Source organism: Haliaeetus albicilla, chromosome 3, assembly GCF_947461875.1.
Source record: "Haliaeetus albicilla chromosome 3, bHalAlb1.1, whole genome shotgun sequence".
Classification (NCBI taxonomy): Eukaryota; Metazoa; Chordata; class Aves; order Accipitriformes; family Accipitridae; genus Haliaeetus; species Haliaeetus albicilla.
The window spans coordinates 15693068-15719221 of NC_091485.1; the positions used below are offsets into that span (position 1 = coordinate 15693068).

Genomic DNA, 26154 nt, shown 5'->3' on the forward strand with positions numbered 1-26154 from the left:
TGGAAAAGAAAAGATTAAATGCAATGACTAAAGGCAATGCTAGGTGTTAACTCAGATTTTTGAGAATGTATTCCTCTCATTTAAACAAAGCAAAAGAAAACAGAATAAGCTTCAGGGATCCATTTCCCTCTAGAAACAAGACTTGGAATGTTGTTTGTTTTTTGAATTGAAAAAGCGTACCAAACTTATTTTCCAATTACGAGCTCCCTGCCATTCAAGAAAGTAACTTTTTCACTTAAAAAAAAAAAAAAGAAGAGAAAAAAGAGTAGTTACATATGCTGATGGGCTTTGTAGACTGTTTCATAACTGTACAACTAGAGCTGCTCTGAGATGGACCCATTCCCCCTCACTGAGCTTGAATGCACCCCTGGGATCTTTTGATCTACCCCATGCTACACAGTTTCAAAAGGCTGAACCTCATCCATCATGCAAGTAATTTGTGCAGACCTGCTTTCCTCTCCACTACACCACCAGAGAAAACAAGTGTTGTGAGACCTAATACAGCAAGATGAGGAAAGCAGCTAGATGAACTTTTCTCACCAAGGAAGTTGAGCCAGATACTATTGAAAATGCAACGCAAGGCAAACATTCGAACAGTGTTAGCTGTTTTGAACTGACCTAATGAAATTTTTGTGGGCATATACGTGTATATAAAATACATACACGCATGTATATGTGTATACACATAGACATGTTCCTGTGTTTCTTTAAAGGGAACCTGGAATTTTTAAAAAAATTTGTTTATCCTTCATTACATAAAAACCCCAGATCCTTTAAATGAATCTATTGCTGCCTTAAAGTCTATCTCCTTTCACTTTTCACACAAAAACATTTCACAGGAACAGGAATACTTATGTTTAATTTTGAAATTTATTACTGAAACTTCAATTAAAAATGCAAGTTGATTGAATAGCAGTGATACTTATCTCACATCTTCAGTGAAAAGAATTTCACAGTTTGTTTTCCACAGAAAATATATATTGCCATATGTGTAGAGAGAATAATAATTTTAGATGTTCTCAGGTAGAGCTACAGGTTCTGATTTATAAAGGAATTGAAAGCTTATGAAACAATGTGCAATGTGTGAAAAAAAAAACCTCAGGATGTTTCATTTTCCCTTCAAATGTGAATATTTTCTCTCCAGAAAATACCTCCACAAACTTGCCCTGAATTTAAGTTTTCAATAGGATGACCAGAGTAATGGTGGAAGCGTAGAGTTAGGTCAAGGTACTGTCAGTGAAGTGGATAATTGCTAAGGTGAATGGTGGAAATTAAGTACAGTGTACTGACCTTTTGAAACTGGTTAATTACGTCTTAGAGCTAACCTACACCATTTTATGACTAATATTAAAGACAGAGCCCTGAGAAAAAACAGACACAGAAAAAGGAACTCCTCCTGGTACAGTTCATTAGCAGGAAAATCTTAATGCTCTACTTCAGTTTAAGGCAGCACAATAGTGGTTGAGGCTCAAAAAGTTTTATCAAAACAAGTTTATTTCTCCTTCCCTTTAGTCAAGGGAAGACGGAGTAGGATGGAAGGCAACAATTAAACTGCCTGCCCATTTTTAATGGGACTAATGACAGCAAAAAGAAGTATGACGAAAAAGAGATATAACAGTCAATATTATTTCAGATGGAAAATGGAAAATTTTTCCACACACTCCCCAGGAGAAAAGGGGATTAAGAAAGCAGCAATTTTTGTTTGATTTTAGCACAAACTTTTGTTAGCTTCCTATAAAACTTGGGAAAAAGGGAGGAAAGTATACTTAGAGAGTTATGACCTCCAGCTTTCTAAGGGAAGCCTTTAAAATAGAGATGGACAGAGCACAAGCATTATGGTAAAAAGCTGTAGTTTTGATATGATCTGACTGACAATGATAACAAACTCATATGACTGACAATGATACAAGAAACAAAAAATTCCAATTCAACCAGAAATTCTCTCTGCAAAAGGCTTTTCTTTTCCAAAACTGGCACTTTTTAACAACCACGTTTTCTGAGAAAAATTCTCCAAACATCTTAAATGAAAGTTTTCCATACATGATGCTTCACATGACATGCAAGGCCTTTTCCACAGCAGAATTGACTGAAAACAGAAGTTTCATTTATTTATTTACAATCTGAACCTTACTCAACCCCACCAAAACATTAACTTCTAATGCTATCTGTCTTCATACTAATAATCTACATATAAGCCAAATATGGCCTACAGACTTGTGACCCGTAGAGGCAAGAATTCCTGTTTAAACTAATAAAAAGAAACCTCTGGCAGCCTCACTCAAATACCTGTAAAACATGTGTTTCGGCTTGCACAGATCAGAAATGAAAATTTAAAATCAATATGGTTTTTTTATGCTTTAAATGACTGCACAGGGCTTTTGGGGGTTTTAAACCAGGATGAATAAATACACATTTTCAAGATTCTTGATATCCACGCTATATTGTGCTTGGAGGTCATTTCCACTCATCTATGCTGCAAATTATTCTACAAACTCAAAGAGAGAGACAAGTTAAACTGAAAGTTTAATAAGTCACAGGTTGATTATGAAATAAGGATCATGTCACGTTCCTAAAAAAGAAAACCTATTGAAATAACCATAGATTCATAAAGAAATTAGTGAATTTGACTCTTACAGATCTTTTCCCTGCAGTTACTTACAAAACTCAGCAAAGAAAGCTCTTTGTTTCTGAAGCAAATGTTCCTTTTCTGTAACTCAGACAGGAATACTAGCTGTCATATCCAATAACCTTTTCAAAGCCAGAGCCAAGAACATGACAGTTGTGCAGTTTTACCAAGCATCTTCCAAGTTATTGCACATTGACAAGAAATGCAAGGACAGAGAATCTGCCATTTCACAGTGATAATTTTGTTTGTTTATGAGATGTCGTCAACTTCTAAAGTATTGAATGTGTTGCAGCTGCTAGAAGGAATGGCAAAAGTGCAATTTCCTTAAACATGGCACCTAGGTAGATTGGATCAAATGAATTAAAAACCAAGCTCTGCCTGGGGAGTCTACCATCGAGCGGAAGCATCACCTTTCTTCATTAAGAGTGCATTGTGAAACATAGTTACAATTTGTAAGATAACTATAATACTGGGTCTGAAGCTCTTTTATCAATGGTCTAAAAGGAATGGTATTAAACTGTTGAAGATACTCTCTCAGCACAACTGGGAGAAAAAAACATGTCTGTACTGGAAGATCAGGAAAAACATGATACAGGCAGAAGCATCTTCAAAGAGATGTTACATACAAGCAGAAGAGATCAGTTAGATTGCTGAATCTGATTCTCTGGAATCCCTTTTGGTTTTAGATCAGAAGTGTCTAGAGAACTTGGAAGATGACAATGGCTTCATTCCACTGCGTACCTCCCTTTGGGAAAAGTGTAAGAGGAAGACAGACTTCACATAAGCAAGACTGCCATGTCCAAGCAGATAGGAAATATTTTCTAGAATCTTCATTACCTGCAACATACCCTTTATTTTGTTTGGGAGCTTGAGGTTTTTAAATTTATTTTGTTCTGAGATTTCTACTGCTAGAAGTCTATAAGAGCTTGGTGATAACTGCAAAAGCTCCTAAGGTCTGCCTGCTTCCAAGCCCAGCACTGCCGTGCACAGATGTGATGTTTGCTGGCAAGCAAAACTATTACTCACCATGTGTGACACTAGGCAGTTTTGCAATTATTATTTACACTGTATGTGACTGTTTCTAGAATTCTTTTCCTTTTTCATCTAAAAGAAGTAATCAAAGTCTACCAGAATCCGTAGCACTCCTTCCACAGGAAAGGGAAGACAAATGTTGGCTACCTTTTTATTTGACAAGTACTTCAATATTTAATATAGGAAAAAATAAATTTACTCTGCTTTTTCTCTTATTGTGAGCAAGTCTGCCAAGAACACCATTTAGTCCATCAGAAACTATACTAAAAGCATGATAAATGTTATTGTGCCTGACAATATCTAGAGACATCAAGCCCTCCAACAAATTGAACTTTTTAATGAATGCTTATATTCATAACAATGCATGTATCTGAGCACCAGCATGTTTAGTAATCAAATATTTCTTCCTTCTGGTACTGCTCAAATGTTTAAGTCTGCTGCAAGCTGATATCATTGCACTATGTTGACATTAAAAGAAAAGTCACTGATTTGCTGGCATTTGTTTTCCTCTTCCACATCTACACACAGAGAAAACTTTTGTGTGTATGACTAATTTACCGCAAGTGATTTATGCAGGAATATAAGTTGTCCATAGATACATAAAAAACTAAAGGCTGAAACTTTACATCAATCATGAATAATGTATGCAGAGAGCCATAAATAAATTCAAGAAAAGAAAATGCTGGGAGTGAGGTGGGGAAAATTACCCTTGATCTCTCAGATTTTTCTTTCCATGCTGATTGTGGCACTGCTTTTATCAGTTTCTTTTAAGTTCAAGTTGATAAGGACTATGTATTACATTAAAATAAACTTACCATCTTCACTAAAAAACTAGAAATGGTGCCCATTTAAAATCATCTTTAACACAGCTTTAACAGTCCACATTAACGTGCATATCAGGACATGACAGTCCTGACATTTCAGATGATGTTTGCTTCATTCGTGGCTAACAGGTACATCTGCATGGATTGTAATGTAACTGGTGGAGCCCCACTTCAAACAACGAATTCACATGAAGAATTGTTTAACATCAACCACCTGCTGTTCAGGAGAATCTACTATGCGTTCAAGGAAAAAAACTTCAGAGTAACTACTTTTACCTATCTAAACTGTTGAGATCAGTAAAGAGAATACCAACACATCATGCACTCATTTTTAGTGGAAAATTATGAAGGGATTTTATCTTATTTTAAACAAAAGAGATATTTATATTTTTCAGGTGGAAAAGATAAGGAAGATGACTAAACAAATACTGAAAGCTTCTTGCTGTATGCTAGCCTTCTTCACTGTAATGACAATTCATAAAAAGATTGAGACTAGAGGAATATTCAGACTCTCAGTGTCTACCAAGTTGTACAGTACTACTTAGTTATTTCACATTTTCATATGTGAATAACAAGCTATTGCAAAAACTATTTAGAAAACCAATTTGAACTGGAAAGGACTGTTAGAATAAAGATATACAAACACATGCTATAAATAAATATCTGATAGCCTTAAGATGCAAGGACAATTCTGTCAAGCAGACATTCTTGTAGGTTTGCCAGAAAAGTATGAATGTTTGAATGAATATTTAAAAACAAGTAAGAGTATGATTATCTTTTCCGATACATCTTGTGCTATTTTAGCTGTCTTCTCCCACATAATGTCTATTTTTATATTTACATAATTACATGATCCTCTTAGAGCCCTACTATCTCAGATTCCTCCTGATTTAGTTCAACATTAAGTAAACAAAAAATTCTGTATCCGCACCTGCCTCCCCCCGCAATTTTACTGTTGATGGAGAAGAAGAGTAAATCTGTCAGGTAAACTATGACCTAGCTGATAATTAAAGTTTAGGATTTAAAACTGAAGGGAAGTAGTTGGTTTCTTTCTGAAATATACATCCACCAAATAAAATTAAGACAAAAAAATCTGCCTTAGTTAAAACTGCAGGAGAAAGAAGTCTGCACTTGTACTATCTTCAGGCCAAAAAAGGGTCTACAATAACAATACTTGCCAGTGCCCAAAACTTGGTGGTAAACAGATTGACTGAAAGGTTGTCCTATCAGAAACTGAAAATATATCTTACATAGACAATACACTACAGTGTTTAAATAATTACAATTAATGATTAAAGAGACTTGCTACAAGTATATTTCATTTTGCAGCTAAACCCAATGAGCCTTGACAAAACCAGATCCACTGAAAAGCATCTACAATCTCTTCAAGACACAGTAGTCACATAAAGCTGTGGTCCTTAATTCTACAGCTCTACTTATAAAAGTCTGAAGGATAGTATCCTGAAATATATTACTCTTTTTTTAGCAATAAAGAAAGAAAGAAAGAAATTCTGCCACAAGGATTCAGAGTCCTTGTAATTCTGATTGCATCTCTTTAGTCTTTCTTCTAATAGCTGGTGGTCTGTATAACAATAAACTGTATGAAAAACAGTGTGGTATCAACAGAAGGCATTTTTCAAATGCAACTATAATATACTTTTTTTTAATTAAATAAATAAGCTTTATGAAGTACTGCTGGCAAATCATTAGCATACATAATCAGAAGCTACAGATTAACAAGGAATTTATACAAAGCACCTGTGCACTTACCCCTAAACTAGTATGAAAATGAACTTTCCAGAAGACCAAGTGGTATCAAAAGGAGATATCAATCATAATTTAAATTCAAACAAAACCAAACAAAAACCCCCACCAAACAACAAAGGTTCCCATTCAATGTTTTTTTTTGTTTACTTTCTCATATATATATATTAAAAAAAGCAAACTAAGGCATATATTCTTGAAATACTGAAATTAACATTCACACTCACACTATATGGAAAAATTGCACATCTCTTGTCCTTTGTTTTACTGAATGTACCCAGGGGAAAAGGGATGATGACATGTGTTCTAATAGCTACATAACAATAAAGAATTTTTCCAGACAAGAATACTGAAGTCATCTTACATAAGAAAACAGTTCTATTAAAGTATAAGCCAAATGGTAAACCATTCATAGGCTGTCTTGGAAACTGAGGGGCTTTCACCCACACTCTAAAGAGAACAAATATATAAAAGCTTTATTCATTTTTATAGCCAGGCAATATATCAAACATGTCCACATGTCCTGATCAACTAAGTTACTAATGCACATGAAAAATGAACCATGTACTTTATTATCTTTCAGAAGAGAACTCAGCAATCCGTAGTTCAAGATGCAAACCTCATACATTACCAGTCCACACAAACACCTGTCATTTTTCTTATCAGTAAAGTGTGTTTCAGCTGAGAGAAGTGCAGAAAAAACTGATTCCTTGGTCACATATATATTAAAAAAAGTATACTTGATTATTATGAGCACTAATGCATTTTCTATGGGGAAATTCAATCAGCAAAAATAATAAAAATAAGAAATACTAAACATGAATATCATCTACCTTGCAAAATAAAACAGAACATCAGCATCATCTGTCCTCATTCTCAATGCAGCTTATATTTGCCAATATAAATATTTCAGTATTTTACCACCATTCCTGGTTGGGGAGCTCTCGTATGCCTGTTTGCGGTCAAAAATGTAGAAGGCCATATATATATATACACACACATACCTCAAAATAAAATATTTGGGTAAGAACTATTCCTGAATTTTATCATCAATATTAATAGTCACTGAGTTTCTAAGTAGCCTAGATGAAATAATCACTGTGAGTACATTCTCCAGGTTGAAGTTGAAAGTGCTCTGGTTTAAGTCGCTCCTTGAGTTTCTGGGCATTTTCTCAGGGATCATTGGGGGACTCTTGGGAACCCTCTGAGATACTGGTGGGTACTGCTGCTGCCACATAAGGAGCCACTGAAATAACTGTCCCTTCACTGTGAGAATCTTGGACCCAGACAGGGCTTCAGAAGGAGGATGCAGCTCTGGAGTGTCAGGCTGCAGGGAGTCCCTTGAGCCTCTCGCTGAGCACATGGTCTCCTAGCCTGCAGGAGGTGTGTAGCTGTCAAGGGGCTGTGCTTCCTTGTGAAAGACCTGCGGGAAGAGGCCACCAGACTGCACAGCATCAGAGAGGATGAGAAACAGATGGACTAGATCGTCTCTGAGACCTTGCAGCTTCAACAGCCCGAACCGCCAGCTGTAGGGGAGGGGCAGGAAGAGCCTATGCCTATGAAGCTGGAAAGTGGAAACTCCCATGATGATGAAGGCTGGAAGCTAGTGACTTCTCACAATAGGAAGAAGGCTTATGCCCAAACTTGATAACCTGCAATTTCAGAAAAGGTTCACTGGCCTTGCAGTTGATGAGAAGCCTCTCTGGTGGGTGAGCCTGAGCCACTCAGGATCACTAGAAGGAAGCGGTGAATAGAATGAATACCCCACAAAAAAATTGAAAATCTAGATTTCTAAATTAGAAAAAAGATAAGAAATCTCTACAGGATGTCTGAGTCCTGTTCCTCCTACATTTTGACAAATTTGCCATAATGTTTTACTTCTTTTAAGCTGGTTTAATAATATCTCTCGGTTACAAATATCCTATCTGTCAAGATACTGGGAAACATTCTGAAATTCTCCTCTCTTCCCCCATAAGATGAACACATTAAGTGAGACCTATTTACTTACTGAAAAAAATTAATTATAATTAAATTACCAATAATAAATGGTCCATCAAATCATTGTTCCTTATACTATTTAGAAGAAAATACTCAGATTTTCTCATTTTACATATACGCAACCTATATACACATAAATAATTTTATGCAGACACATCAGTTGACCTTATAGCTATATTACATTATAGGCAACAGTAGACATACTGAAAGATTTTATTACTTGAAGAAAAAGTGAAGGATATCTTACCAATAGCTATTCCCCATCTCCTCCTTTTCATTCTGCAAGTAGTATCCTAGAATCACAGAATGGTTGAGGTTGGAAGGGACATCTGGAAGTCATTTTGTCCAAACACCCTGGCTCAGGCAGCACCACCTAGAGCCAGTTGCCCAGGACCATGTCCAGATGGCTTTTGAATATCTCCAAGGTGGGAGACTGCAACTTCTCTGGGAAACCTGTGCCAGTGATTGGTCAACCTCACAGTATAAAGGTGTTTCTTGATGTTCAGAGGGAGCCTCCTGTGTTTTGGTTTGTGACCGCTGCTTCTGATTCCATCACTGGGCACCACCGCAAAGAGCCTGACTCAATCTTCTCCACACCTTCCCTTCAGGTATTTACAAACATTCTTAAGACACCCCTGAGCCTTCTTTTCTCCAGGTATCTCTGCCTTCCCTCATATGACAGATGCTCCAGTCCCTTCATCATCTCTCTGGCCATCTTCTGGACTCTTTCCAGTATGTCCATGTCTTTCCTGTACTGGAGAGCCCAGAACTGGACCCAGCACTCCAGATGTAGCCTCACCAGTGCTGAGCAGAGGGTAAGGATCACTTCCCTCAGCCTGCTCGCAGTGCTTCTCCAAATGTGGCCCAGGATACCATTACAACTCTTTGCCCCAAAGGCATGCTGCTAACTTCCATTCAAATTTTATTTAATATTCTCTTTTTTTTTTTCTTCGCTCCACCCCCAACATCAACGACATTACTAGGCTTTCTCTTTTAGTCAACCCTAATGTTATTTTCCAGCTCTGACTGGGACTAAGACCTTCACCTCTGGCTGACACCATGAAGGCCCTTGCAGTACAGATCTCTTGGCTGTCCTAACTTTCCTTGGGCCCCCTAATTCCAGCCCCACTCTAACAACACCTTTAAGCTTTCTCTTTTGCTCAACCCTAACCCGAGCTTCTGGCTCAGACTGGGACAAAGAACCTTACCTCCAGAACTTCTGTCAGTATCACCTGCAACCTCGCCTGCTCTGTGTTTCTTATGTTCGACACTGTTCAGAAATATTGCCCTCCTACTTCTATGGCTTTGCTGTATTTTAAAAGTAATGCTCATGGTATAAAATGTACCAACAACTACATCAAAGGTCATATTGGCTTTACTCGGCTGTGCCAAAAAGATGCTACGCTAGCATACTTCAGTAATTTGACTCTGCAAATTTATTACATGGCTTAAGAAAGTCCCCGTTTGCTATGATCTTTCAGACTATCCAATATCAACTTGCTGCTTGGGATGCATTCTAGCCTACTTCTTCATAGTAGCCACTTCCAAAGGTTTCCCAGTTCCTTGAAACTCCTTATAAGTCAAACACTTTTTGTTCCTCTTTGTACAAATCTGAAGAGAGTGACCCTCAGAGTAATTCCTGACTGCAGAAACAAAAGCTGAAAACTTGGTTCCAACAGAATTCAGTAACTATATACTCATAACTTTAACATTGGGCATCCTTTAAACAGCCTTTGACTTTAAGGTTGTTTTTCGAATAATGACAAAACCCCTCAGACTCAGGTGCTTCCCATCATTAGAAACAGAGACTGAATCTAAACTCCTTTGGAGGTACTGGGCACCTTTTTCTAACATCCTTTTTACTGCAAGCTCTTCAAATGATCAATTTTCTGTTATGTTTAGCAAAATATTGGTGCCTAGGTAGGCATGACCTTACATAAAAATGGCATGTACAACATGCCCATTTGCTATATTGCTAAATGCAAGTGATATTTGAGATGGGATTAACATGACTTAATTCTCAAACTGCATTTCCTTTTCTGCTTAGAGCTGAACAAAATAATTATACTTCCAACTGAGATTAATCTAAATGAACATTATACAGTGGTTTAGGTGAATGTAAAGTGTTCTCTAATCTCAGTCAAGGAAAGAATTCACATTTCAACTAATCCCTTGGAGAATACTGCTTGAAATTTATAAGGGACACACATCAACCAAACTCTCAAATCTTGACAAGCCATCATTCATCTGGAGAGTGAGAACTCCAATGTGCTAACAAGTGCATAGTTGCTTTTGCTACTATGCATGGAGAGGTTGAATATCAAGGGAATAAACAAGTAAAAATTCCCATGTTGACTAAAAATCAACTGATCTAGGAAATGTATCTGAAATTAATTTCTTTAAAAAAATAAAAATCACACCTTAATATTTATGTCTCACTACCAAGCAAGGGAAAACTGGAGCTCTCAATATTCATGCCAAAAGAGTTTTGTTCGTTTGCCTTACAAACAGTAGCATGCTTTTCTTGCAGTTGATTGTAATATGACATAACACAGCAGGGGTGATGGTGGTAATAGATTAAACACACTGTGTTAAAAAACTTAAGTAAATGGCAAAGATTGTTTTAGGCATAGGGATTATAGCAATTATTTCTCCTAATTTAATCTGAAATCTCAAAGGACAGCTGGTTTGGGGCATTCTTAACCAAAAAGATCTGAAGCTAAGCATAAGCTTTCATCCCTTAATTTGCCTTAGTGACATCTTGGCTTTATGAAAAAAAAAAAAACCAAACAAAAACCCAAAACCAAACCAAAAAAACCCTACTCACTAGTTCCCAGTGTGCTTAAAGGTTGAATACTAGACATTTGGGTTTATATTTCAAAAGAAGGTATAATAGACCTCTGCTGAGAACCTTTTTTTTTTTTTAAATGACACTTGAAACCTTTTATTAAACTTTGCTTATTTCCCTTTTCATCTAAGTATGGGCAACTTCAGTATTGCAACAACTTTAAGAGTTGTGATCTGAAGTCAGTTTACTTGTTATTAGTGCTCTTATCAAGGGAAGAGAACTGGGGGTGGGGTGGAGGTGTGTGGCTTTTTGTTTTTTTTCCTCCCCAAACCTAATACAACAAACTTCTTCCCAAAATAACGAACACAGACTACGCCCTTAGAAAGCTGAGCCTGACTAATGCAAATCTTTTCCAACATCAGGATAAAGAACAGATTTTTCAGTTTGTATGCCTATGAGTAGAAATACATACACAGACTGTATTGGAAGTAAAATTAAGTTTCTATTCTATGGAAAAGTATGACTGATTAAATTTTCAGTCTTAACTCTCAGAACACTGATAATTTATCTATAATTTACCAAAGATAATTTAAAAATTTGGGATTTTTACTGATAAACAGCATACAAATGTAATAGTAGTCGAGACTATAACAGCCTGCCTCACTTTGCTTCAAGTTCTTATCTATTACTGTGTGTTTAGTAACACTATTAGTTATTATTAGTAACTAATTCAGGGACTAAAATAAGCTATGAGCCATTCTAATAAGCACTGTAAAATGAAGATGATAACCCCTATTAAAAAAAATACAGGGATTTGTCACAAGAAGATGAATGTAGGCATGCAGAAAATCACCTGGGGGAAACAAAAAAAAAAGTAAACAGTGCAATGGGTAATCTCTCTCTCTTTTTTTTTTTATTTAATATATTTTTGAAGTTTTATTTGCCATACAGAAGGTCAACACCTCCCTGCTGCCAACCGATTTCTAAGCCGACCTTCCATCCTGACTTCATATTGCTGAATTGAGCCAAATATGTAGACAAATGAGGAACTGTAAGAAAACAGTAAATCAATAGTGGTCAGCACGATTGGAAGCGCTCAAAGCAAGTTCAGATTGTCATCAGTCTCAAGAATTTCCTAGACTGTATCAATATGATGTGCTGCAGATCAGAACATTGTTCAACCCAACTTACTAGAAATTATTAAATTAATAATATTAAAGATGTAACAAGAATGACAACTGATAGACAGGAAAAGAAAATACTAAGTAAAATTATCTCAGTTTACAGTACATTTTTCGATGTAACTGCTAATGAATCATACCAACAATACTTCAAAACCAATAGCAATAGTCAAAGCACTCTATATTTAAGTTAGGAACTATGCAAGATCACTTATCTTACAGATGAAGATTGTTGACTTTGCAGATTAATAATTAAGTGATGCTGGGAATAGGATGTTTGCTGTAATTGTAGATCTCTAAAAATAAATACATCTTAGATTACTAGAATACTTAATAGTGTGAAACCACAGTAGAATTTGTAATCATTACTTTCCTGTAGGCAAAACAATTCATACCAACATACTTAATAAAAATTTGCAAGTCTGATTGGACATAACATTAAATTTTCAGGAAAATCAATATTGCATCAAAGTTGCTCGATGAATACCAGACTATTATACCAATGTTATTTCAAGTGCAGGTAATTTGCTTTATACACCAGATTCCAAAATTTGCCACATTCTGGTGCAGTGAGCGTTCTCGTTATACAACAGCCTATGCTAAAAGGGACAGATTAAGCCAGTATTTGAGCTTATTTTCTCTTCTGAACTGAAAGTTCAACAGGATTCAAGAAATGCAGAAACTGGCTTTGTTCAAAGAAATTTTCAAGTGTTGTGTTGCTTAGACTTCAGTTAAATATGGTAGACAGCATTGTCTCTGCACAGCTCTCCTTTCAGCATATGAACCTGAAATATACAGCTTTAGTCACTTGATCTAGATAAGAAATTATGTAAGATAATTTCTATAGTGCTATGGTCTGGTTGCAAGTGCCTGTAGAAATAGTTCTACTGTTTCCAGTACGGTTTACATGACACCTCTTCTGTTTTATCTGAACCATACCTATAGTAACACATTATCTTGGATAACTTATTTTGAAGTTTCAAAGGTCCCTGAAGAATCTTGTAGCACAGTTTTTAATCACCTGTTACTACACAGTTTAAATTAGGAACTAATCCAAAGTTCATTGACATCAGCAGATTTCTCATTGATTTCAGGATATCACTTATGCTGTTGCTCAAAGAGCATATTTGCATATTTGCTGCATATTTGCAGTACTCCACTGATGTAAACAAGAAAAGTTTTATGACTGTATCCAAACAAAGCACTCATTAATTTTTCCTAAGATTGAATCCTTTGTTTGAAAGTAATCTGAAAATATAATGCTTCAGTGCAGAGGCACCTCCTTCAGTGCCAGACAGTTCTCTTTAAGCATGAAGACCAAAAAGTAAAATTCCTATCACACATTACAAAGAAAAAAAGAGGAAAAAAAAAGGAAAAAAAAAAAAAAAAGCATGGCTGGTTCTCTTTCTTTCCTACATCCCATTAAAGTACTACTTCTTTGTTCAGGAAGCAATACAACTTTCTTGTATATACTATAGCTGAGTCAAAAAGAAAATTCCATTTCAGCAGCCACAATGAAACAATAAAACTGATTTTTTTATTCCTCACACATAAGTTGGAAAGCAGAATTACCTAACTATCCTGAAAGTTGTATGAATATAACTATATCCTAGATGGCAGGCATGAAGCTACATTAATTCTAACACTAAAAGTTTAGGCACCTTCTTTATTTCATAGAACATGACAAGAACCTTTAGAAACAAGAAACTTCATTCCAGTTCCTCACGTGTTTTCCCTTCAAAGGCATGCAAAAAAATTACTTAATCCATTTACCATACAGTAAATCTGAAACTCTAGATTACTACACAGCAATGGATTTCACAGGCCTTCGAGGCTTGCGTAGACTTGTGACTCAACATAAGCAGTGTTCCTAACAGTCCTGCTGAGTCCACAATGGAAACTGTTCATAAGTACAAAGGTGTTATATCCTGGATAAATAAGGTTCCACATATGCATTTCTTATTAACATTATGACAAGAGCTTGCAAGGTGACAGGGTTGCTTTCCATGGGGGGAAAGAAAAAATAAATTAAAATTAAAACAATCTGAGATAGGAATTTGTTGTTTGGGTTTTTCTTTTTTTCCAAGAAAGTAAAGCCTTTTTTTTTTTTTTTTTTAGTAGGAAGGCCAAATATTTGTCATGTCTAAAAAAGAGCATTTTATTTTCAAAAACTAAGAAAAAGAATGATCTAAGGCTATTTTTCCAAACAAACCTCTGCCCAAATTAGGTTTTTATTTTTTAAGTAACACATTAATATCCTTATCTGGATAAGGATAAAAAAAAAGCAACTACATCATCAAGTACAAAATCCTTATAACTTTAATTTAATGTCTTTAACATGTCAGACATTAAATTAATTTTGTACATTCTACCAGTCATTACATTTGATTTATCAGTGGGCTTTTTTTAAAAAAGAAACAGCTTATTTTAGCACAAGTTGATTATATGTGAATGCATAACAAGTAAGCCTACTAGCAGAAATATTTACTTAAACAAGAAACTAAGTGAATACCAAAATATAATCCTGAAGTCAAATTCAGGATATTTAAACATATTTAATAAAGCTTTTGGGGGGCAATTTTTTTTTTTAAACTATACACTGCAAAAAAATTGATTTCTGATACAGAACCATGTAGTGAACTGACCACACTAATAAATTATTAAGAAGTAACTTTGTCATCATTTTGGGGTTGTCAGTCTAAGCTATGAAAAACTGTTTTTGTTAAAAATGCAATGCTGACCTCTAGGACAAAGATTGCTTCCTGTATATAAACACACAAACATATATACACACATATATATAAGTGTGCATGTGTGTATATTCCTCCCTTGTCTTCAAAACATTTCCTCACCAGGTTATACTTTCTGCCAGTGGCAGACCAACAGGCAAAACAAACCTGTACAAATGATGCAGCTTTGGCATGATATTCCTTTCACAGAAAATCAGTATGCACAGATATGTGTCAGTATGCACACATATGTTTCTTCTAAACATATTTTCCTCACAGAAATAAATACGAGTTTTCATCTTTCAGTTGTAACAGAATGTCCTTAAATAAAAAAAGTCCTGGTCTTGGTTTGTATTTTCATTGCCAAACATGCAAGGAAGACCCAGGAAATACTGGCAAGTACAACTCAATACAGTTTAAATATCTTGTTAGAAGCCAGTATGGGGAAAAAAAGTCAATGAAACTATTTTTCCAGCACTTTCTAAATTACGTTTGTAAGAAAAGAGGCAATCAGATGGAACCTTGATATTATGCACCATCACAAACTATACTTTATGTTGGAAAGTAAAAACATTCACATTAAGTACATAATTTCTGGAGATAACACTAAATTTGAACTAGTACCTGTTTTATGAAAACAGAAGAAAGAATAGTTAAGGCTCTACAAGAATTCTTGCTTAAGCAATGCTCCAGAATTCTTTCCTTACTCTCAAACTATCTGTAAGCTATTGTAATTTAGGCAGGGAAAAAAACCAAACGTGTATATCTAAAGTAATTTTTTAAGTACTTTTATCAAACCATGAATCAGATGTGTGGTAACATCATCATCCCATTTCATTCAGTCTGAAAATCACACCAGCCTCTCAGACAAATGAAGGATTGAGCCTAGTAAGGAACACTCCAAATTCTAGACCTAGTCGAAAAATAATGAGATTTCACCACAGGAAAATTAACTGCATTGAGTTTCCATTCTATAAAGTCATTTGAGTTCTCAAATAATTCAGACGACGTTTTCAGAAAATTGCCTAACGATATTTTAAAACTCAGCCTTGAGGATTCTATTATCAAACTTTATAAAGACTCCTTTAGCACACTAAAACAGACTACTGGCTATTCTATAGTATATAAAATCATCACAAATTTAATTTTGGGGATGTCATTTTAATCCTATGATAGCTGTGCATAGTATGCAATATTTCTGTGCATCTTAGGTAAGAATTAAACAGACCAATTCACAGTAGCCATTATAGCCATTAAGGCTCCTGTTATACATCTGATAATAATTATGTTTTCTGCAGGATTCAGGGGACAATCAGAAGGCATTTTGGGGGTCAAGCAAAGAGTATGGGACAGAATAGATGGTCTTACTACAGGTGTCTATATTTCCTGTAAGGTTATCAGTGTATCACTATTTCTAATTCATGTATATACTAAGTGAATGAAAACAGCATTTATAGGTAAGCAGCTCTGCAGCATCTTCACGCTATAAGGTAATTTCAGAAGAAAGATGTCTGGAAAAGGTAGAAATCATGCAGAATCTTTAACAAGAACTAGCTGTTAACAACCTGAGTCTCCAAAAAGGCTGTTCCATTTTAAACAGCATTTAAATGTCTACAGTGAGAATAGAAGACTAGATTTATCCAGAAGCCTGACTCGCCTCAGTGGAGTTTCCTCTACCTGGGAAATGACAGGTAGGGAACAGTTACTGTTCTTTAAAAGAAAGTAATGTACCTATGCATAGATTGCTATAATATACAGTGTAAAACATCTATATACTGAGAGAGAGAACAGAAAACATTCGTTTTAAAGGATTTTTAAAGATATTTCATTGGCTTTAGTGCAAAATCAGCAGCATTCGTGACTTACCTTCAACTCTGTACAAAAAAGGAAGAAGAGAAATGTCTCTGCCTAAGATACAAAATGCTAATTTAGCCTGTGCTCATTTTCATCTAAGGATACTTCTTTTGATACTGATGTTCCAATAGGCTTTAAGTACCAATTAGTGTAATTTTTGCCTCGTATCCCACAAACTGGAACATGAATTTCCCTCATTAATTACCAACATACTAGACAATGTAGAGTAAAAGCACATTCTGTACTTCAGCTAGCAGAAAATTATTTTAAACAACTCAGAAGTAACTACCTATAGTGGCATTTGTAAGTCTACAGTGCACACCAGTGGAATGTAGCAGTATGTGCATTTTTTCAGTTTATAGTATAATGTAAAATTGCTTTGTAAATATTCCATCCGTATTTAATGTTTAAACCACCAGAAAAGCATGTCCTTCAGAATGATAAAGACAGATATAAAATGCTGAGGAAGACTTGCAAAGAGTTTAAACAAGAATGTTTTATTGTGCATGTTATAAGATTAAATGAACATTCTAAAACCTAAAACTTTAAAAGTCTTGCTAACTATAATTCTGTGTTTACAAACGTCAGGGCAACACACCAAGGATTTGCTCTGTTTTATGAAGAGTCCAAAGACCTAACTAATCAGACTCAGGTACAATTTTCTGTATTTTTTTCAGACTCTTAGTTAATTGATCTGTAAACTAAGTTGTATCTGACAAAATTGGATAGCCCATTTCCAGGGACATTCAACTGGGATTGTCACTGATGTCAAAATTTTCATGTTCTTCAGAGAACTTAAAGATTCCTAGTTTTTCCTACAACGATTACTTTAAAAATATATATATCTACTATCAACACCTTTTATTTATTCAATGGTTTTACAGGCTTGATCTTTGCCCTTCTATGGATTCTCATGCAAACACAACAATAATGCAAGTATAATTTTATACTGAGCAATTGCTTCCCCCTTTTTAAGAATAACAAAGTGTTGTTAATAGGTTAGTTGTAATACATGTGAAAAGAAAGGCATAGGAAATATTAATTGATTTATTATCCCAGTGAGAGCTACAAGCTCTTCTAGAAAGAGAACTGAAGCTTATTAAATGTATTTTGTACATACAAAAATGTTTTTGACAGCTAAGAAATGTCAAATAAATCTTAGTTTAAGATGTGATCTTATGGACTGAATATTGTGTAACAAGCTCACAAATAGGTCACTTCAAAAGCGCCAAACATATCTAACAATCTCTGACACTGATAGCATTGTTAGGCCACAAATTCACAGTAATTTGTAAGATGGGCTCCAGAGAGTACAATACATTTTTCCTGCAATAAACACAAAGTGGAAGGATGGGACACTCCACTTCCATTCCTCCTTTCTCCTAGAAAAATATTTGGCAGACACAAAGCCTTAATTCACTAGCTCTCTAAAGAAAGCCAAGACACAATTTCCGCTATCTAGTCAGCAAAGTAAGGTAAAATTTAAGCCCTAATCTGTAGTGAGGAGGTAATCTTTAAGAAGAATATCCAATTAGTACTTGGTTTGAAAGTGTTGTAATGAAAGAATACTTTAAATTAAGGAAAGGCCAGAGAAAGCTAAATGTATGAGGACTTCTAAGTGTCCTTAGAGAAACAGACAAATTGTGTGCAGTAAAAACGGATGACATTTGACTGCTTGCAAATAAAGAAAGAGTGCTGTCAAACATCAATCAAGATTTGAACAATAAGCTTCTTAGTGTTAAGATTAACTTCTTATTTTACTATTTAATGGGAGAGCAGAATTTTTATAACAGAAAATTAAATTATCAATTTCAACACTAAACACAACTTCCTGTTGTATCTGTTAAAATGGTCTAATTTATAACCCCAAGCAGGTCAAGTTCAATGCTAGTGTCACACAAAGCCACATATAGTACTCATAGTTACTATAAACATAAATTGCCACTTTACTACCTTTTTGTTAATACATTGAAAACTCATTTACAATTTCCAAATTGATGCAGAATGCATTATTTTTGGGGAAAATCATGTGTGTCGTGATTTAACCTCAGACAGCAACTAGGCACCAGGCAGCCGCTTGCTCGCTCCTGCCCCACTCTGTGGGGTAGGGGAGAGAACTAGAAAAAAAAGTAAAACTCATGGGTTGAGATAAAGACAGTTTAACAGGACAGAAAGGAAGAAAATAATAATGATAAAAATAATAAAAGAATTGGAATATACAAAACAAGTGATGCACAATGCAATTGCTCACAACCCGCCAACTGATGCCCAGTTAGTTCCTGAGCAGCGATCCCTGCCAGCACCACTCCCTACAGTTTATATACTGGGCATGACGTCACATTGTATGGAATACCCCGTTGGTCAGTTTGGGTCAGCTGCCTTGGCTGTGTCCCCTCCCACCATCTTGTGCCCCTCTAGCCTTCTCGCTGGCTGGGCATGAGAAGCTGAAAAATCCTTGACTTAGTCTAAACACTACTGAGCAACAACTGAAACCACCAGTGTGTTATCAACATTCTTGTCATACTGAACTCAAAACTACACTGTACCAGCTACTAGAAAGAAAATTAACTCTATCACAGTCAAAACCAGGACAGATGATTATCAAGGTCACCGAGGCTTTCCATACTTAATTTGTTCCCAGATGAATGAGTACTCATCTTTTAACAGAAAGCAATTAGTTACTGGGAGCTCTGATACTCAAATCTCGGCAGCTGTGAAGCTTCTACATTACACAAAATCTCTCAGACTTCCAAAAGGCTAGCAGAGCTAACTATTCCTAAAAATGGTTTAATTTATAGCAGCATTGTCACTTGCACGCCAAATATATTTTTCCACATTCCCAGTGGGACTGTCAGATGATCTACCAAAGGAAATAGCAGATTAATTTATGCATGACTGAAACAAAAAATGCTTAGTCAAGGATATGAAAATAATCCAGAGGTAATGATTAATCTGTTATTAATCTAGAAATTCCTTTGTGATTTAATATTGCAAGTGTGTACAAATCAGGTTCCATGCTTAGCCTAGTATGTGTCTGCATTTTCCTTTATTTCACTTTCAAATTTTTCACTGTCAAAAACCTTGTGTGGTGTTCCAGCATCCACTTCTCAACAGTAATATATAGTAAGTGAAATTCACACACACATTGCCAACACACAATATTTGGGTTTTTTTAATAAAGGAAGAATTTTCACTTACAAAAAAACCCCCACAAATGTAAGTAATTTCATTCACATTAGTCAGATTCATCAAGACCAATGTTTTCCTGTAATTTAAAAACTAGATGTATAAATCTTAAAAATCTCAGAAGACAAACAGAATGCTCAAAATATCACCTCCTGTTAACAATTAAAGCAAATCAGCATGTTCCCAAGGAAAAAGCAGCAACACATATATACGTGTATATGCATGCACATACATAAAAATTGAAATCTATCCATCTCCAACAAATTCTCAGCACATTTTTACTTCTTGTTGCTCTATTCCTGCTGACAGTGCCATAAAACTTAAAGACTACATTTCTTAAGCAAAAAAATTAACTAAATCTAGACTTCACTGTTGTGCAGAAGTATGACAAGATAAAATCCTATTTAATGAGCAAGCAGAAAATAAAAGAACTAAAATCTGAAGGAACTCAAATATGGCAGATAGATGTTAATTGTCACTGTGGATGTTCATCTATGAAGGAAATTCCATTTACATATGCACCAACTTGTAACTAGAACTTGGAATTTAATAGACTGTTTGCAATCTTTTCCAAAACATGAAAAGAAAGCTAATTAATTTTCCTGCTTTATTCCAAATCTGAGATGTTAAATTTATAGGAAATTTTAAATTCTCTATCTATATTTGGTTATATAGATACACATTTTGAGTTTTATTGGATCTAAGAGGTCCTCAACCCATTGTTCTGAAAGCTAAATCCTGAAAGCTGCAACACAAATCTTTCTTATTCTTCTACTCATGAACTTGGATTGAAATGAATGCTTCTTTTCTAACACCATGCCTACATAACCAGGCAACATTCTTAAATTACTCCTTTGAAGGCTGATCTCCTTTATAAAAGCACATCGCTTTCTGGCATCAGAACTCCACTAAGAGCTCCCTACTAAGCTAAATCAGTCTCCTGACATATCTACCTGTTCTCCTGAGTATTAGGACAAACCTTTGTTGCACTTGGAAGATCCTGTACTTCAAGACCTGACAGCTTTGTTGACCTCCTTTGTTGACCAGTCAGAGCTGCCTTCTATGGGATCCTACCTAACAGTTCCTTGACTAAACCAACATCCTGCTTTCCTTAGGTTTGGGGTCTGTACTCTGTTGCTCCTTTCTCACTTCCTTCAGGACCACAAACACCACTATTTCAAAGTTACTACAGTCAAGGAAATTATTCATCATCAAACCCTTAACTAGTTTCCTTCGTATTAGTCAACAGCAGATCCAGCTGTGCATCACCACTGGTTGGTCCATTTAATACCTACAGCAAGAAAATATTCCTGAAACCCTCCAGAAATCTCTTTGATTGCAGCAGTCATGTTGTCTTTCTAGCAGCTGTACAGTCAGTCCCCCATGAGAACCAGGGTCTACAACTCAGAGACTTGAGTTCTTTAAACACTTTATTTGCTTCCTCATCAGATTGCCTGTAACAAACTCCCACCACAATGTCACTCTTACTGTCCTCTCCTCTGATCCTGAGCCATAAGTCTGACTGCCACCCATCCTGCAGGAAAGCTCAAAAGATCTGAGCAGCTTATAGATCTGAGGGCAACTTCCATCCCCTCAGCCCTTCCTTGTCAGTCTTTCCTGAAGTCCTTCACAGTACTCCAGTGGCATGAACCTCGCACAGCATCTTAATTGCTGCAACAATATTGTAGTTCTGTAACCACATACAGCTCTAATTCTTCCTGCTTGTTTCCCAGGATGCATGCATTTCTGTACCAGCACTTGAGAGAGCTGTCCCTTCAACTTGTTTTATCATTCCTGAAGTCTTTCTTGCTCCTATCAACCTGCACCCTGACCTTTCCAGCCCTGACCACCACTTCTTCACTTTACTGTGGTCTGTGATCTCCCATCCCCACCATTCCTAGTTCAAAGGTCTCCTCATTAGGTTGGCCAGCTTATTGGATCAAGGAGACAACAGCTGGTCCCCCATGACCTCAACCCTAGAGCTGTGTAATCATTCCCAATATGCCTCCAGATGGCGCCCATGTGCATGAGCAACAGGGAACAGTAGTAGTCTAAGGACTGGACAGACCTTGGCAATCTCTCTGCAGTGTTCTGGATCCAAGCCCACAGCAAGCCATATAACCCTCAAAAAGGCAAGTGGGGGACACAAGGGTTTCTGTCCCCACAGGAGGGAGTCTCCTACTACTGTCACTCACTAATTCCTCCTGATGTTAACGCATGGTTCAGGTTAAAAGCAGCTCTGATGCCTCCCCAGTTTCTTCTCCCACTCTGCTACAAGGCTTTTGAACCTATTCTGCAACTGCAGATCTGCATGTGGAAAAAGAGCCATCCTCCAGTTGCTGAAAATCATGTTTCCAGCCTTCCTACTATAGGACTAGTTACCTCACAACTGATCGCAGTCTCTGGCTGCCTCTCCTGTGTGATTCAGACTTTCTTACCTCTGGGGACCCTGTGAAGATCCTGTTAATCTCCTCTTTGCCTTCTCTGAGCCTGCCCAGCCTGCTCACTTCCTCCTGCAGCTCAAAAGGGGCAATACATTTCCTCAACCAGCGTACACCTCTTGTAGTCATGGGCACTCCTTTCCACTGCCCCAGCCTCAAGGGAAGGTATCAGGCACTGCCTGCAGCCCAAGGCCTGGGGACCTACAACCTCCCTCAGCAACTCTGAGCCGAGGTCTCTACTGTGGCAGCGGCAGGTGCTGGGGACCGTGCCCCAGGGGGTGCTGCTACTGTTGCTGATGCACCTCGTGCTGCCATCAGCATGTTTCCAGCCCCTTCCCACAGGCAAGCTGCTGGACAAGCCACTGCTCCCCCACAGACTCAGCCTGGGACCTGTGCGCTGGGCCTGGCAGTTACACAGCTTTCCCCTGGCGCCGCCTGAATGGGCGCTCAGCTCTGCCTAACTAGGAGTTACCTTCCTTGGCCAAAGACTAGATCTCTGGATGTCCCCGCCACCTCTGAGGATGCCGCGGCCCCCCTCCTTGCCAGGTTGCTGCCCCCACTATACCCACTTGGTAACCCGGGGGCAACATCCTCACGGTGGCGGGGCTTCCCCACGCACCCCATTGGCTCACATGGGCTCCTTCTGCCCAAACATAAGCCCAGCCGGACCCCGACCGTGGCTTGCTGTACATCAGGGCCACCACCCTCACCACACACGGGGACAAGGGCACCAGCACCTGCCTCCTCTGGCCAGTCCCTTCCTGTCAGACTACAGGGTCACCCTAGTGTTGCCCTCGTAGCTCCCCAGCACTGGTGCCGCTATCACAGCGCAGGGCTGGGCTTCTCCACACACCCTCAGCAGGTCCCTCCCTGCCAGGCTATGGGGATAAATCGTTAATAAATGGTTGATTTACCACATTCATAAACCCTAGATATGGTTTTACTCTCATTAATGACACAGAAAATTGGAAGTCTCAATTCTGTGTCTTACTCTGAGTGACAACAATGTACTGCTAACATACCTGTTTCAGGCTTTCCAGCTTGGTTTGTCTCAGTTCTTCATATTTCCATTTCCAAAGAAATAATTCATTTTCTATCTTTTCCATTTCTTTTTCCAGAAATACATTCATTCTGAAACAGTATTTTAAAAGTCAGCATTACATCTTTTTGAAGTTGACAACAGACAATTACTTTGAATTTCCTTTTCATAGCTTGAGTTATATTTTGCTGCCTTTGTCAACTGTATACCTGATTCTTATTGAAAACCTATATTATCATCACATAATTATTCCAAGAGGTTTACCAAGAATAACAGCCAAAGAGAACAAGGAAATCCAGCAGTACAGAATTAAAATTCTAAATGAAATAAAATTTCGGGATAAACTGAAGACAATTTGGAAATAGACTTCAGTTAGTGATACAGGTCACCTAATACATGGAGAGTTAGTAAAAACCCTCAGAGAAAAGATACTGTATCACTTTTATTTGGGTACAGACAGAAGATTATTTTAAACACGTATATACTGGGGAATATGTACAGTGTGCAGACAGTGCTGAAATGAAAGATGATCTACTTTAGATGTTAAAAAAATTATTAAAATATATATATTTCATGTTTCAAAAAAATAGTTGCTCTTGAAAGAAAATACTAGAAGAATTTTAGGAAAACGTATTATTTAGCTCAGAGGTACTACACCCTCATTAAGCGTTTGCCTCTGGAATGTTATTTGAGCATAAGTCCATTACTACATTCAGGAAAATTATTTAGGATACACAATTCACAAAGAACAAATGATGATTCCTTGGAGAAAAGTACTGTATTACTGAAACAATGAACTTTGATATTTATTTTTACCCCTTTTCTAACCAATTAAAATATTTTCAGTCTTTCAGGAAATAATGAAAGAAATATGAAGCAGCAGAGGCACTACAGATGTTCTTGTCTTTGAGACCAATTAAAAACTCATTTCTGCGTTCACAGAAAACACTGTTATCCAAGTTCCAAAGCCAAGAATGAACTTCTCATAATTTCATTTTATGAAATTCCTTCATAATTTCATATTTGTGTAATGCATATGTGTCGTTTTGCAAATTTTTAACAAAATAGAATTTGGAACATAAGTAAAAATGAAATAAAAAATTCTTAATTACAAATAAAAGCTTTCAGATTATATTTCTAATATTTCTATGAAATAAAAATCACAGTTTAAAATTCTGGAATATTCCATTATCTATAAACACCAATATAGGAATAAAGCCTATAAAGCCAGGACGCTGACGCAATCTAAAATCCAAAAAACAGTAAAACCACAAGCATTATTATGTTGGGAGATGAAAATTTTATGTTATGTAAATTCTGTGAAAATGGAGGGATGAAGGGCTACTATACCAGAAAAGAGAAAAATATTGAAATAGTTGAAAAGAAAATTCTATTACTGGCAATAAAAGAAACTGTTGTATGCCAGAGTAGTTACTTTCTATTCTGAGGCTAATGGAGTTTAGTAACCTTTTTACTAAAGATATTATCACCAGGCTGACTATAACTACATTCTGAGAATATTTGGTATAAAATTAGTCTTCCACAACAGCACTGTTAACTTTAAGAAATTAAAGCAAAGTGTATGGATGAGATTTGTCTGGGGCATTTCTGTGCAGCATACTGTAGACTTCCACAGAGATAGCAAGAGCTACCACTGATTGGTCTGGCTCATGGAAGCAATGTTAGCTACATTAATGAAGCAATCCACTTGAGTGAAGTACCTTCTTGTTCTCTCTTCTTTTACGACTAAACCTAATGCTCTTGAATCAGGATCTCCTTTTTCTGTATTGATACAGCACACAGCACAACTTATCTTAGTAAACACCTACAGCTCCCATAACGTTATAGTAATAAAATAAACACCATCACTCACAAAGCAAAGTGGAGCAAGATGACTTCTATCACATGTAAAGAACCTAAAGACATGTATTTCAACTGAATAGTTTTTCTTCTAAAGTAATGAGATATCTCATTGGAACTGTATCATGACTTAATTAGGGAACCAAAAGAATTATTAAGAAGGATGCTTAATACATTAGAAAGTGAAAGCATGAAAGATGACAGTTTAATACTTGAATAATAGCCTATTGACTGTACTGAATACACTGAAAGCCCTCAGAAATGGGCTAATCTGAAAAGTAAAAGAGGAATGTCCAGTATGTTGTTACTAGATACTATTACTAGAAATTACTGTTACTAGATACTATTTTTATTTTGTGTTACAGTACCTCTTAAGTGATATCAGATCTCTCTGATGCTACTAAATGAAACAGATGATCCTAACTACATAAAGCTTACTATTTAAAGAAAACAAAGAGTGGAAGAAAGAATATAGCAGAGATGGCTGAAGCAGCTTAGTACTACTTAAACAAAAGTTCAAGATCAGAGCATTTTTAATGGATCTTGTAACCACCTTTTTAAAAAAAAAAAAAATAAAAAAATCACAGAATTACACAGAATGGTTGAGGTTGGAAGGGACTTCTGGAGGTCATCTGGTCCAACCTTGCTGCTCAAGCAGGGTCACCTAGAGCTGGCTGCTCAGGACCATGTCCAGATGGCCTTTGAATGTCTCCAAGAATGCAGACTCAGCAACCTCTCTGGGCAACCTGTGCCAGGGTTTGGTCACCCTCACAGAAAAAAATGTGTTTCTTGATGCTCAGACAAAGCCTCCTGTGTCCATTGCCTAAGTCTA

At 36.6% G+C, this 26154-nt stretch overlaps 1 protein-coding gene across 5 annotated transcripts in view; it reads right to left on the reverse strand.

Annotated features, from left to right (window-relative positions):
* CCDC102B (coiled-coil domain containing 102B) overlaps positions 1–26154 on the reverse strand; it is a 176283-nt gene that overhangs the window by 125084 nt on the left and 25045 nt on the right. For 3 of the 5 annotated variants that reach the window (XM_069778886.1, XM_069778884.1, XM_069778885.1), the window contains exon 4: positions 23446–23554. The exons of the other annotated variants lie outside the window; for them this stretch is intronic. In XM_069778886.1, the coding sequence (XP_069634987.1) occupies positions 23446–23554 (109 nt within the window). The remainder of the gene's footprint in view (positions 1–23445; positions 23555–26154) is intronic. 5 annotated transcript variants of the gene reach the window in all.